Source organism: Pseudopodoces humilis, chromosome 7, assembly GCF_049639895.1.
Source record: "Pseudopodoces humilis isolate 2021_Gansu_Grassland_sample_001 chromosome 7, ASM4963989v1, whole genome shotgun sequence".
Classification (NCBI taxonomy): domain Eukaryota; kingdom Metazoa; phylum Chordata; class Aves; order Passeriformes; family Paridae; genus Pseudopodoces; species Pseudopodoces humilis.
In genome coordinates, this window is record NC_142206.1 from 24,156,523 (window position 1) to 24,168,884 (window position 12,362).

A 12,362-nucleotide genomic window follows, 5' to 3' on the forward strand; every position below is an offset into this window, starting at 1 on the left:
TGCCAATTAAAGACTGAACATAATGGGGAAAAGATTAAGATCTCAGGTATCACCATTTGTCTGCAGAGACACTAAAAGCATGTTAATCTCTGTTAAAAAACAGAGAGGAATTGTGTGTTAGATTAGTGTAAAAGCTCTGTTGTCCTGTTCAGTTGTGGCCTGCAGAGGAGAGCTCTGGCTGCAAAGAGGAAGCTTCCAGCGCAGCTTGTGTCCTCCCCCTCTTGTTCTGCCTGCTTTGAAGAGTAACTGCTGCCTAACAGCTGAAGGCAAGAGCAGCTGCCTTGTGGTTTCAGCTCAGTTATCTTCACACGTTTCTTCCGCAGGTCCACGAACAGGAGAGGAGAATTGCAATGTCAACAATGGTGGCTGTGCTCAGAAGTGCCAGATGGTACGAGGGATGGTGCAGTGCACTTGCCACACAGGTTACAGGCTCCTGGAAGATGGCCGATCATGCCAAGGTGGGTTTTTGGAGCAGTAGCCTCCTCCCTGCTGCTTTGGTATGTTTGAAGTTGGTGGCTATGATAGGGTGAAAATCAGAGTATGAAAGCAGATATAATCTATCAGTGAGATTGTCGTGTTTGTTGATGAGCTATCTAATGGTAACTTTCTCTGTAACATGCAGATGTGAATGAATGTGCTGAGGAAGGCTACTGCAGCCAAGGCTGTACCAACAGTGAAGGAGGCTTCCAGTGCTGGTGTGAGCAAGGCTATGAGCTGCGGCCTGACAAGCGTAGCTGCAAAGCTCTAGGTAAAAGGGAGTTCAACCTAAAAACACAACTGGTGTGCATCTGTTGGTCCAGTTCTCAAAATTATGTCTCTAGTGCTTCACTGGCAACATTGTACTGTTCGCCAAACCAACACGTGAAGGAAAGAAAGCACCTGGATTTGTGTTAGATATGCCCATGCTGTTGATAAATGCTTGTGAGAATTTTGTGTGATTTTGACCACAGAGAGAGGTACTGTTTCCTTTCCCTTCTAGGGAGACAGCGCTTGCCTTCTCTTCCTAGAGCTTTGTTGTTCCGTGTGACTCAGAACCTGGGACAAAATGAGCTTTCTGTCTCTGTTCCGGAAGTGTCTTACTTAGCCTTTCCAGTGAGTGTGGTTGTATCACACTTCCTTGTGCTCTGACCGATGGTGCTGGTCACCAATCCTGAATGCTGTGAATGACTGCTGAATGGAGATCTGCTGGGTTTTTTAAAAGATACCTATACACTTCTTTAACTTTACTCCTCCTCTAATGTAGGAGCTGAGGAATTAGAAATTCCATTTAAAGACTTTAGATTTCATTAGGAATTCCCCTAGTGAAATCCATAAAGGTTGTTGATATTTTGGGGATGTTTTTTTTGCAGTGGAAGTACCTGCTGAGTTTATATCTGGCAGAGGCAGATTTCCTGTGTCCTGTCTGTGGTAGAAGGTGTAGTAGAACGTGTTTTTGCATGGCTAGAAAATGCATATAGTCAAAAGAAATCCTAGTCCAGCTGCCAAGTGGCTGTCTAGTGATATGGTTTCAGAGACTGAGGTGAGGTGGGCTTAGGTAGGGCCTGGAATGATCACTTCTTGCTGAGTTAATGTTTGCCAGAAGGTTTAAAACTGCTCTTCTTTGAGTTAGAACTGTGTATAGAGGATGTAAAAACAGCTTTCTGAAGTGTTTTGCACTTGGGGGTTGATTTCTGCTGCTAGTACTGCAAAACTCTGTTCTGGGACTTGGTGCAGAGGGAGTGATAGGCAGGACCCAGTCAAATGCTGTCAAATACTCCAATGCTGTCTTCCTGTATATTCTTAGGGCCAGAGCCTGTGCTGCTGTTTGCCAATCGAATTGATATCCGACAAGTGTTGCCTCATCGCTCTGAGTATACGCTGCTCCTAAACAACCTGGAAAACGCTATTGCCCTTGACTTCCACCACAGCAAGGAGCTGGTGTTCTGGTCTGATGTCACGCTTGATCGCATCATGAGGGCCAATCTGAATGGTAGCAATGTGGAAGAGGTGGTTTCCACAGGGCTGGAGAGCCCAGGTGCGTCATCACAAAAAAGGCAACAGTATAGAGGGTGGGTGAGTGGAGAAAAGGGGGGACACAGTATTCAGAACAAAGTGCATGTCCCTGAGGAAGGGTATGGGTTGGATGGAATGGGTGTGAGGTGAGTGTCCCCCTAATCTTGGCTGGCAGGAGAAGAAACTGAGCCTCTTCTGAGTTGGACAGAGAAAGGGAACTATTTTTCTGTGCAGATCCATAGTTTCATTCTGTGCTTAATTCTGTCTTGTACATAGGTGGACTTGCTGTTGACTGGATCCATGACAAATTATACTGGACAGACTCTGGGACATCTCGAATTGAAGTAGCAAACTTGGATGGCACTCACAGGAAAGTGCTTTTGTGGCAGAACCTGGAGAAGCCCCGAGCAATTGCCCTACATCCTATGGAGGGGTGAGTGAAAACATGGAAAACCAGGGGGAAACCCAAAGAGCCCTCCATGTACATGCTTCTTATTGAACATTGAAAACCCCATTCTTGGCTGCAAAGTTTACCTCAGGGCTCAAGACTTCAGTTGGCACTGACTGTTTGGGGAACCTGCAATGCTGGGACTCTTCAGAGCCTTAATCCTGCCCTAGGCCCTTCAATTTTCCATTTTCAGCAGGCTGGGTGTTACTTATCACTTCTCTTATGTCTGTGACCCAGTCTGATGCTCGAGGTCACAGGACTGATACCGTTTTGCCCTGATAGGGAGTGATGTTGGTTCTGTATGTGGGCCACAAGTTTTCTCTTGTCTCTCCCTGCCTCCTCCAGTACTATCTACTGGACTGACTGGGGCAACACTCCCCGCATTGAGTATTCCAACATGGATGGCTCTAATCGGCGCATCATTGCGGATACACACCTCTTCTGGCCCAATGGACTGACCATTGACTATGCAGGACATCGAATGTACTGGGTGGATGCCAAACATCATGTCATTGAGAGGGCTGACCTTGATGGGCGCAATAGGAAGGCTGTTATTAGCCAAGGTAAGTAACTTTCTTACTTAAAGGTAAGGCTTTCTCCAGGAGTGCTTTCTGCAATAAAGACCACAGAGTATCACAGTGCTGATCTGAGTTTGACACAATGGCTTCTGCATCTATACTTGTCTCCTGTTCTTTCACTTTGGATAGAATTCTGTCACCACTGAGGGATGGAGTTTGTTACCATCAAATCAGTGGCTGCATCAAAAGCAAGCTGAGGGAGGTGATTCTGCTCTTGTGAGACTCCACCTGGAATGTTGCATCCATCGCTGTTGGAGGAAGTCTAGAGGAGGGCCACAAAGTTGATAAAGAGGATGGGTGCACTCCCCTGCAAAGGCTGGGAAAAAGTTGGGGCTGTTCAGCCTGGAGATGAGAAGGTTGTGTGGAGACCTCATTACAACTTTTCAGTATCTGAAGGGAACCTACCAGGCAGCAGGAGAGGGACTCTTCATCAGGAACTGTAGTGTTAGGACAAGGAGTACTGGATACAGATTAAAAGAGGGGAAATTCAGGTTAGGTATTAGGAAGAAATTTTTTACTGTAAGGGTGGTAAAGTGGTGGAACAGGTTGCCCAGGCAGGTTGTGAATGCCCCAGCCCTGGCACTGTTCAAAGCTAGGTTGGATAAGACCTTGAGCAACCTGGTCTAGTGGGAGGTGTCTGCCTATGGTGGGGGGATTTGAACTAGATGATCTTTAAGGTCCATTCCATCCCTCTAATGTTCTATGATTATAGGATAGCAGTGAGAAATTGTGTGTTAAATTAGTGTAAAAGCATATTTGAGCAGGTTGAGTGTGGTGAAGCCTAAGAGGCAGTGGAAAGAGCATTTCCTTGTCTCCCTGCTAGCCTGAGTCATGTTAGATGTGATTATATTCTTTACTGAATGTCTATTACAGGGCTCCCACACCCATTTGCTATCACCGTGTTTGAGGATAGTCTGTACTGGACAGACTGGCACACCAAGAGCATCAACAGTGCCAACAAATTCACAGGCAAGAACCAGGAGATCATCCGCAACAAACTCCACTTCCCTATGGATATCCACACGCTGCATCCTCAGCGTCAGCCAGCAGGTAACTGCAGAGCGGGTAGAGGTTCACTTGAGCCAGTAGAAGATCTGGAACCACCCACTCCCTGTAAAGCCGGGAGATGACAGCCTGAGCCCAGCATGAGGGACACACCCCCGCCTGTGCCCGCGGCCGAGGCAGAACTTGCTCCACCGCCCTCGTGTTGAGGTTGCTGGCCCGGTACCTCGGAGTTGGGTGTTACTGCAGCTCCCCCTGCTGACATCGGGGGTGGAGGCCTTTCAGTAGGAAATACTTGGGGTTTGTTTACACAAGAGATGTTTTGGGATGGGGAAAAATCATAAGTGGGCATCGTAATGATTGACACCTCCCTTGCTCCTCTTCAGTTACCATTATCTGCTCTTGAAATGGATTGACTTAAATGTTTATTTTAAAATTGAGCCCTAAAAACGGATTTAGTGCTTTAGTGTTTATATGTTTCCTTATTTTCAGTTAACTTCTGGGTTGGAAAGTTATATCCACGTGGTCTTGACACCTCAACTTGTGTTTTTCCTCATTTCTTTACTCTTTGCTTTATGTGGTTGCTTTTGTCTTTGGCTACTTGAGCAGGGAGAAACCGTTGTGGGGACAACAACGGAGGCTGCACTCACCTCTGCCTGCCAAGCAGCAAGGATTACACCTGTGCCTGCCCCACGGGCTTCCGCAAGACCAGCAGCTATGCCTGTGCCCAGAGTAAGTGAGGTGGGACCACGTGCTCAGATGTTCAGTGGGTGGCAGAGGGCTGGCAGTGGGACTAAGCATGAGCAGCATTTGTTTCCAAGGAAATGCAGCTGGATAGACTGAGTTAGAAACATTAAGGGTCCTGCCAGAGGATGCTTCACATTTTTGATGCATTCCCATATTGTGTATTCTCACTGCCCTCACTAGGCTTCATGGGTGGGGATGCAGAAAAATTCCACCTTTGGTTCTTATTTCAGGACTGCTATTGGCACCATGCTACCTGGCAGAGCTGATTGTCTCCCTGAAATTCCCATAGTGGCTTTGTCTGTGATGAACAAAAAATTCAGTCCTCATCATTGCCACATTTCTCTTAGTTTGCAACTATGTGAAGGAATTAGATCAACTATCTCCCAGATTCTCAAGAGCTATTTTTAAATACCTATTTGATTTGGAGGGATGTCTATGCCATCCTTTGAAGAATGTTTGCCCTTGTTCCCTCAGCATAGGTTACACCCCAAGAGAGAGCTCACAACCACTCTGATCCCCCTTGCCCATTCTCTCCCAGTGATATTTTGCTTCCAGTAAAAACAAAGACCAAAGACCTGCTAGTGAGAGATGATGTAGGTGGTTAAGGTTGTGGATATAGCAGGGAATTGTCTGTCTATCACTGTATTGTTGAACTTAGAGAAATTAAAAGAAGACCTTTCGACCTTTGATCAGGTCTTGACAAGTTCCTGCTTTTTGCCCGAAGGATGGACATCCGTCGGATCAGCTTTGACACAGATGACCTGTCAGATGATGTCATCCCCCTTGCTGATGTTCGCAGTGCTGTGGCTCTAGATTGGGACTCAAAGGATGACTATGTCTACTGGACAGATGTTAGCACTGACTCAATCAGCCGAGCAAAATGGGATGGATCAAACCAGGAGGTAGTGTTCACTGTGTGTGGAGGTCATCTGGCCAGGAGACTCCCTGAGCATCAGATTTGAAGCCACTGGGATACACTGGCTTTTTAAGGCACTGCAGTTCATGGTGGATCTTTTGTTCATTAGTTTGCCTAGTTCTGGCAAACTAATGAGATCATTGGACACTTCATAAACAATTGGGTGTATGAAGAACCTTGAATGGAGATATGGAACATGGTGATTTGTGGGCTGTGGTCAATTCCTTTGTTGTAGCCCTAGAATATGAAAGGAAAAAGTACTAAATCCTCTGTTATGTTCTACGTTTGGAGCAAGAGTCGTGCTCTTTGGGAATGCTTTTTAAACACTCCTAGGCTGATGGTACGTAAATCAAATAGAGTTCAAAGTTTGGATTTGCAGTTTGAACAGGCACAAAAAAAGTAGATGTTTCTTGAAATGAAAGCCTTATTTGGACTTCTCAGTCCTTAATGCTCTCTCTTGTGTGCCATTGCTGTGCTCAGGCTTTTGCCTTTTGAAAGTTAACGTTGTTTGTGAATGGGTAATGCATTGGACAAGTGCTTTCTCCCTAAGGTCTAATGTCACTAAGGAATTTTTCTTTTTGTTTTAATTTAGGTTGTGGTGGACACCAGCCTGGAAAGCCCAGCTGGACTTGCAATTGACTGGGTCACCAACAAATTATACTGGACTGATGCAGGTACTGGGATCCTCCGCTTTACATAGACTTCTGTCTTCCTCATTAGTCATGAAAACTGGAAATCCACTCAGCAGTTCTGTCTGTTTCGTTCCAAATTTGTCTTATTTCTGTGTAGCAAAAAGATGGAATTTCATGTCATGTGTTTCTAACTGAGTGTGAATTGAGGCACAGTCTTTAGTTTAATTCTCTTTGCAGTATCCCCAGTACTAATTCTGTAAAAATATTTGTCACTACTGTTGTCTTCCTGCAGAGCTTGTGATTGTGCATGTTTATGTATCTTGCAACAGTGTATCCTGGGGTGCAGCAGGTAATACTTGGAGCATGTTCCCTGCTGGAGAGTCGTAGTTGAGAGAGAGATGTGAGGAAGATTATTCTTTTCTAGCTGTTCTTTCATGGCATGGGGGCTTAGGTAAGAGGTGGATTATATACAGGACTCTGCATCTGTGACAGCCACAGAGGTGACTTGAGAGGATGGAAGGTGACACTTGAAGCCTGATTTCTTATCTGTCTTCCAGCTAAGAACACAGATGGCTATAGGGGAAGAATACATTGTTGTATGGAGGTTCTTGCCTTAGCTCTTGCAATTCCAGATCGATCTCTGTTATTTTGTCTCTCAACTTTTGTAGGAACAGATCGGATAGAAGTCTCCAATACAGATGGGACCATGAGAACTGTTCTAATCTGGGAGAACCTAGACAGACCTAGAGATATTGTGGTGGACCCTGTTGGAGGGTACGAGATTCTTTCTTCTGGGATGACATAACAATTCTTGCATGTCAAAAGACTTTCTTGCACATCTAAAGACTTTCTGGTTCTTTGGTTTTGTACAATTTTCTGTCTCACTGGTGCCATTGTTCTACAACTTGCTAATGACTGAAACTAGAGATGTGATTTTAGATGCTAATGGAGCAAGATAAGCAGAGGTAATTGCCTGTTGTGCTGTGGAGCTTGCAGAAGCTGGCTGGTGTTTTCATTTGTTTATTCTGGGGATGTAATAACTAAAGATGTGGTACAAAAATATGGAGAATGGGGCCATCCAGATGTTTTTTATTTCTCTGTTCCACATGTATGTTGAGTTTGTATTTCCTGCTTATCAACTAGAGTTTCAGTCAGAAGGATGTCCTCAGACCTTGTGGAGGTGGGGATAGGGTGGATAGGAAAAAACTTGTCAGCCATTGCTTTAGAAGCGTTGAATGCCTTGAATCAGTGTGCCGTTCTTTCCTTGAGTAGGTTACTGGAAGACAAATGCAGCAAGAGTGTAAAGCGCTAGTGGTGTATATTGGTAAATAATCAGTTAATTTTTAGACCTTGACCTATTTTCTTGAATTTTTTCTACACACTGTAATTAGGCCAGCCCATGGGCAGTAGAAGGTATATGAATTTGAGTATGATCTTAGGTACATTACAAGAACCCAAGGCTGGACATGAGTACAGTAATACTTTAATGCTTCTTCCTGCTATGTCCTGAAGGCACCAGACTCCCTTGCTTCTCTGGCAGTGAACAAGTGTGGGCATTCACTTCTGTCTGGGCTTCTTTTTAGGTTCATGTACTGGACTGACTGGGGAGCTAACCCAAAAATTGAACGTGCTGGGATGGATGCCTCAAACCGCTTGGTGATCATTTCCTCCAACCTGACCTGGCCCAATGGCTTGGCCATTGACTACGAATCACAGCGCTTGTACTGGGCAGATGCAGGCATGAAGACCATTGAGTATGCCAGTCTGGATGGAAGCCACAGGAAGGTAAGGAAACCATCTTTGAGGAGCAGGTCTGGGAGCCTGAGCACACAGTGATGATGGCTCCTGCCTCTTTCTCTGATGGAAAGGGAAATTTACAAATCAAAGTACAAAGTGGCTTTCACTGGGAGAAAAGAACTCCCTTTCAGTTTGAAACTGTGTGAGAGGGAAATTTGAGGGCTAAGGTTGCCTCATCATTCTCCTTTTGCTGTGATTGTATGTTCTGATGTTGAGAGGGGACAAGGGAAACCTCTTCTCCTTAGTGACTTCATAGTCACTAAAATATATTTTATATATATATATATATATATATATAAGTAAATATATATATAAGTAAAGATTTTCTATATAATATATATGTAAATATAATATCTAGATTCTATTTATATATAATATAATATTTTATATAATATTTATATATAATATTTATCTTGGGGTGATGGGGGTAATCTGAGCAGGTGCTGATTGGGAACAATCTGCCTCACCCCTTTGGACTTACTCTTTATGGTGAGAGACTCTACTGGACAGACTGGCAGGCCAAAAGCATCCAGAGTGCAGATAGGAGGACTGGGCAGTCTCGGGAAACCCTGCAGGACAATCTGGAGAATCTTATGGATATTCACGTTTTCCACCGGCACAGGCCACCAGGTACAGAGCTCACGCCCAAGCCACACTGAGCTGAGAGGTTGCTCAGGCTCTGCCATGTGGCACTTCTTTTCCACAAGGAGCTGACCTGTCAGCCCTCGTCTTAAGTGTCTGTATGGAGTATGAGAGCATGAGAATTAACTCTTGACTTGGTATTTGAGGGCATTCTAGAATGCATTTCTCTAGCTGCTGCATCCCTTTTTTGAACCAGTGCTAGTGGTTTATAGATTTCTCATCCTCTTTTCCATAGTGCATACAGCTTGTGAAGTTAACAATGGAGGCTGCAGTCACCTGTGCCTTTTGGCACCTCTTCCAAAAGGTTACAGCTGTACTTGCCCTACAGGGATCAACCTGCAATCTGATGGCAAGACCTGCTCCCCTGGTGAGTAGAATCCTCATTGCAGTTTTGTATCAGAGCTACATTTTGCCTTTGCCTTGTTAAAGAAAAAAAAATTCACTTTTATGTGCTTACCTGCTTTATGCCTTCAATTTGAGTGGGAATTGTTATGAAAAAACTTACTGATAAATGGATTGATGGAGACATTTTTCTTGAAATTATGTTGGACAAGTAAACCAAATGTCACATTTTTTCCCATACTTTTGCCCTAATATTGAGGTGAATTCCTAAACTACAAGGTGATATATTCTTTAATAGGTCTGTGTATGCTTCTCCTGTGGACCCTCTTGACGACGGTGGAAGGCACTTGGCTTCAGGCCATGGTACATCCACTTTTCCTCTGTAGCAGGAAAAAGGGACTCCTAATTTCCATTTCCCACACATGTTTGCAGAAGTAACTATTTTTGAGTGTAATGCTTTCCAACTTGGATGTAAAACAGCATTAAGTGATGCTCAATAAAGTGATGCTTTTGTACACAGACTGTCCATAAGCCAAGATCTGTCTTGAGACACCTTCCCTTTTCCACTGAAGTGGATGTAACCTCTAGAATATTTGATAAGCGATGCCTACCGTTGACTGAACTTGTTCCTCACTAATATCTGTCCATTGTCCACTCTGCAGGAATGACCAGCTTTCTGATCTTTGCCAGAAGGACTGACATTCGGATGGTCTCTCTGGATATCCCTTACTTTGCAGATGTTGTTGTCTCAGTCAATGTCACCATGAAGAACACCATTGCAATTGGAGTGGATCCTCATGAAGGTCTGAACTTCTTACTGTATTTGACTGTGTTTAAAAGGCAACAAATAGCTTTCTGTCTAAATGTCTGAGTAAAGATCCAGGCACAGATCTTACTGTGGGCTGTGAATTTGAGTAGGTTTTTATTTTCCTTATATGTGCTGCAAATAATTTATTTCCAGCAAGGAAAGGAATATCGTTACAGGAAAGCAGAGAACCCAAACTATACTGCCTGCAATATTGCATGGAGTTCCTGTGCATTTTGGATTTAAGAAAGTTCCTCTTGCTGAGATCTTTTACAACAGTAGAGCTGAGACTGTGCTTGTTCATTTATAGTAAACATCTGATGCTGTGCTAGATGTAAACAGTGTTGCACTGTAAGGTAGGTAGATGATCTCATTTTGAGAAGTTGAATGTAGAACTCTACTACTAGCTTATGGTATTAGGTGTTCTCTGTCCCTTTGTGAAGGTCAGACCTTGTGTAAAGATCTTACATATTTTGGGGAGAGTTAGAACAAGAAAATTTGCACTATTTTATCACTCTAGCTTAATAATCTTGTGCTGTTACTATTCCTGTACAATCAGATCTATTTTGAATGGTGTAGCAGATAGTCAGAGACCTGGATCTGCATTTTAAGGATTTTGCTGTTTGGTTGTTGGGGTTTGGTTGGGCTTTGTTCTGGGCATTTTCAAGTTTCTCTTTCTTCTTCAACCCAGGAAAGGTTTACTGGTCAGACAGCACATTGCGGAAAATCAGTCGTGCTGCCCTTGATGGCTCACAATTTGAGGACATCATTACTACAGGTGAGGGAGATTTTGATCTGAGAGCCTCTTGCTTCTATGCAGTATGAAAAGAGAGATTCTCTGATACACTGGTAGAATACATTTTTGATGGAAGGGCAAGCAAAGCCTAAATCAGTTGCCTACAAGATGGACAAGAGAAATACTAGAAGTTCCTGACTAAATTAGGAGAATAAGCAGTGACCAAAATGTTTTTCTCAGGTCTGTTGACTACAGATGGGCTGGCTGTGGATGCTATCGGCAGGAAGATATATTGGACAGATACAGGAACAAACCGGATTGAAGTGGGCAATCTCGATGGCTCCATGAGGAAAGTCTTGGTCTGGCAGAACCTGGACAGCCCTCGGGCAATAGCTTTATACCATGAAATGGGGTTAGTGTTGTCGGGATTGTCTAGTAGTTACACAGGACTTCTGATCTCCTTTTCCATAATACTTGCTGACTTTTCCCCAGGTATATGTACTGGACAGACTGGGGTGAGAATGCCAAGCTAGAACGCTCTGGGATGGATGGCTCTGGACGTGTGGTGTTGATCAGCAACAACTTGGGCTGGCCTAATGGACTGGCAGTGGATAAGGCTGGGTCCCAGCTGCTCTGGGCTGATGCACACACTGAGGTCTGATTCTGTTCTTCAGTGTTGTCTGTCATTGGGCATTTGGTAGCCTGGAGGCTGCTTTGAAGCTCTTGAGCAAGTTGTTGAAAGAGCAAGGGGAATGTAAGCTTTTCTGAGAGTATGGGCTATGGAGGGAGGGTTGTGAATAACATCACTCACTGTGACTGTTTCCTACTTGCCTACAGTAAGTGCTAGCAAGAGGAGAAGTGTTTTGAGTATGGGGTGACGTTCTACTTGTTCCTGCAGCGGATCGAGGCTGCGGATCTCAATGGTGCAAACCGCCGCACCCTGCTGTCTCCTGTGCAACATCCCTATGGCCTCACTTTGCTGGACTCTTACATCTACTGGACTGACTGGCAAACTCGCAGCATTCATAGGGCTGACAAGGACACTGGTGCTAATGTCATCTTGGTGAGGGCAAACCTGCCTGGCCTCATGGATATTCAAGCTGTTGACAGGGCACGGCCTGTGGGTAAGTTGCTTCCCAGTTGGCGGATGTTGGTGGTGGTGAGGAGAGTCCTTCAGAGCTGTCATTGGAAAGAGTCCTTTGGTATGAAGCAGGAATGATAGAGTGACTTCTCAAAAATCAGCTTTTCTTCTGATGCCTTCTTTTAAGGCATCACTTCTTCCCTCTTTAACTATTTTTGCACATCTCCCTGTTTACCCAGCTCTGTAAGTCTAGTGTTGATTACTGCGTATTTTTGACCTCTTTGTCCCATTTCCTTCATTGGATTGCACTGACAACCTCATTCACACACAGCAGAGCCACTTTCTTAGGAGAACTGAACATGTCATGCTTTATTAGGCTTCATCAGACTGTACTGACATTGGACAATTTCCCTTTATTAACTCTAGAAGACTCTAATTCTTCTTAAAACAGTTGCTGAAATATTATTTCAAGTTCTAGTATTATTTCTTAGTCATTGCAGTGTTCATCTTCTTGTCTGCCTCTTTGCTCTGCAAAATCTCTGCTGCTTTAGTTGCTCTTAATATATCATGTTGTCCAACTATTCTGTGCCACAGTCAATTCTTTGTTACTCTTTGGGGATCCTATAACACCCCATCTTGCCTTC

General features: G+C 44.2%; 1 protein-coding gene across 1 annotated transcript in view; it reads left to right on the forward strand.

Moving 5' to 3' along the window:
* The window catches only part of LRP4 (LDL receptor related protein 4), an 84,640-nt gene that overhangs the window by 59,261 nt on the left and 13,017 nt on the right, over nt 1-12,362 (forward strand). The window contains exons 10-27 of the mRNA XM_014251869.2: nt 324-458; nt 623-748; nt 1,784-2,014; nt 2,269-2,425; nt 2,786-3,003; nt 3,892-4,068; nt 4,630-4,752; nt 5,461-5,669; nt 6,276-6,357; nt 6,984-7,089; nt 7,899-8,100; nt 8,553-8,742; nt 8,990-9,121; nt 9,759-9,899; nt 10,593-10,679; nt 10,878-11,049; nt 11,130-11,292; nt 11,536-11,761. Coding sequence (XP_014107344.2) covers nt 324-458; nt 623-748; nt 1,784-2,014; nt 2,269-2,425; nt 2,786-3,003; nt 3,892-4,068; nt 4,630-4,752; nt 5,461-5,669; nt 6,276-6,357; nt 6,984-7,089; nt 7,899-8,100; nt 8,553-8,742; nt 8,990-9,121; nt 9,759-9,899; nt 10,593-10,679; nt 10,878-11,049; nt 11,130-11,292; nt 11,536-11,761 — 2,877 coding nt within the window. The remainder of the gene's footprint in view (nt 1-323; nt 459-622; nt 749-1,783; nt 2,015-2,268; nt 2,426-2,785; nt 3,004-3,891; nt 4,069-4,629; nt 4,753-5,460; nt 5,670-6,275; nt 6,358-6,983; nt 7,090-7,898; nt 8,101-8,552; nt 8,743-8,989; nt 9,122-9,758; nt 9,900-10,592; nt 10,680-10,877; nt 11,050-11,129; nt 11,293-11,535; nt 11,762-12,362) is intronic.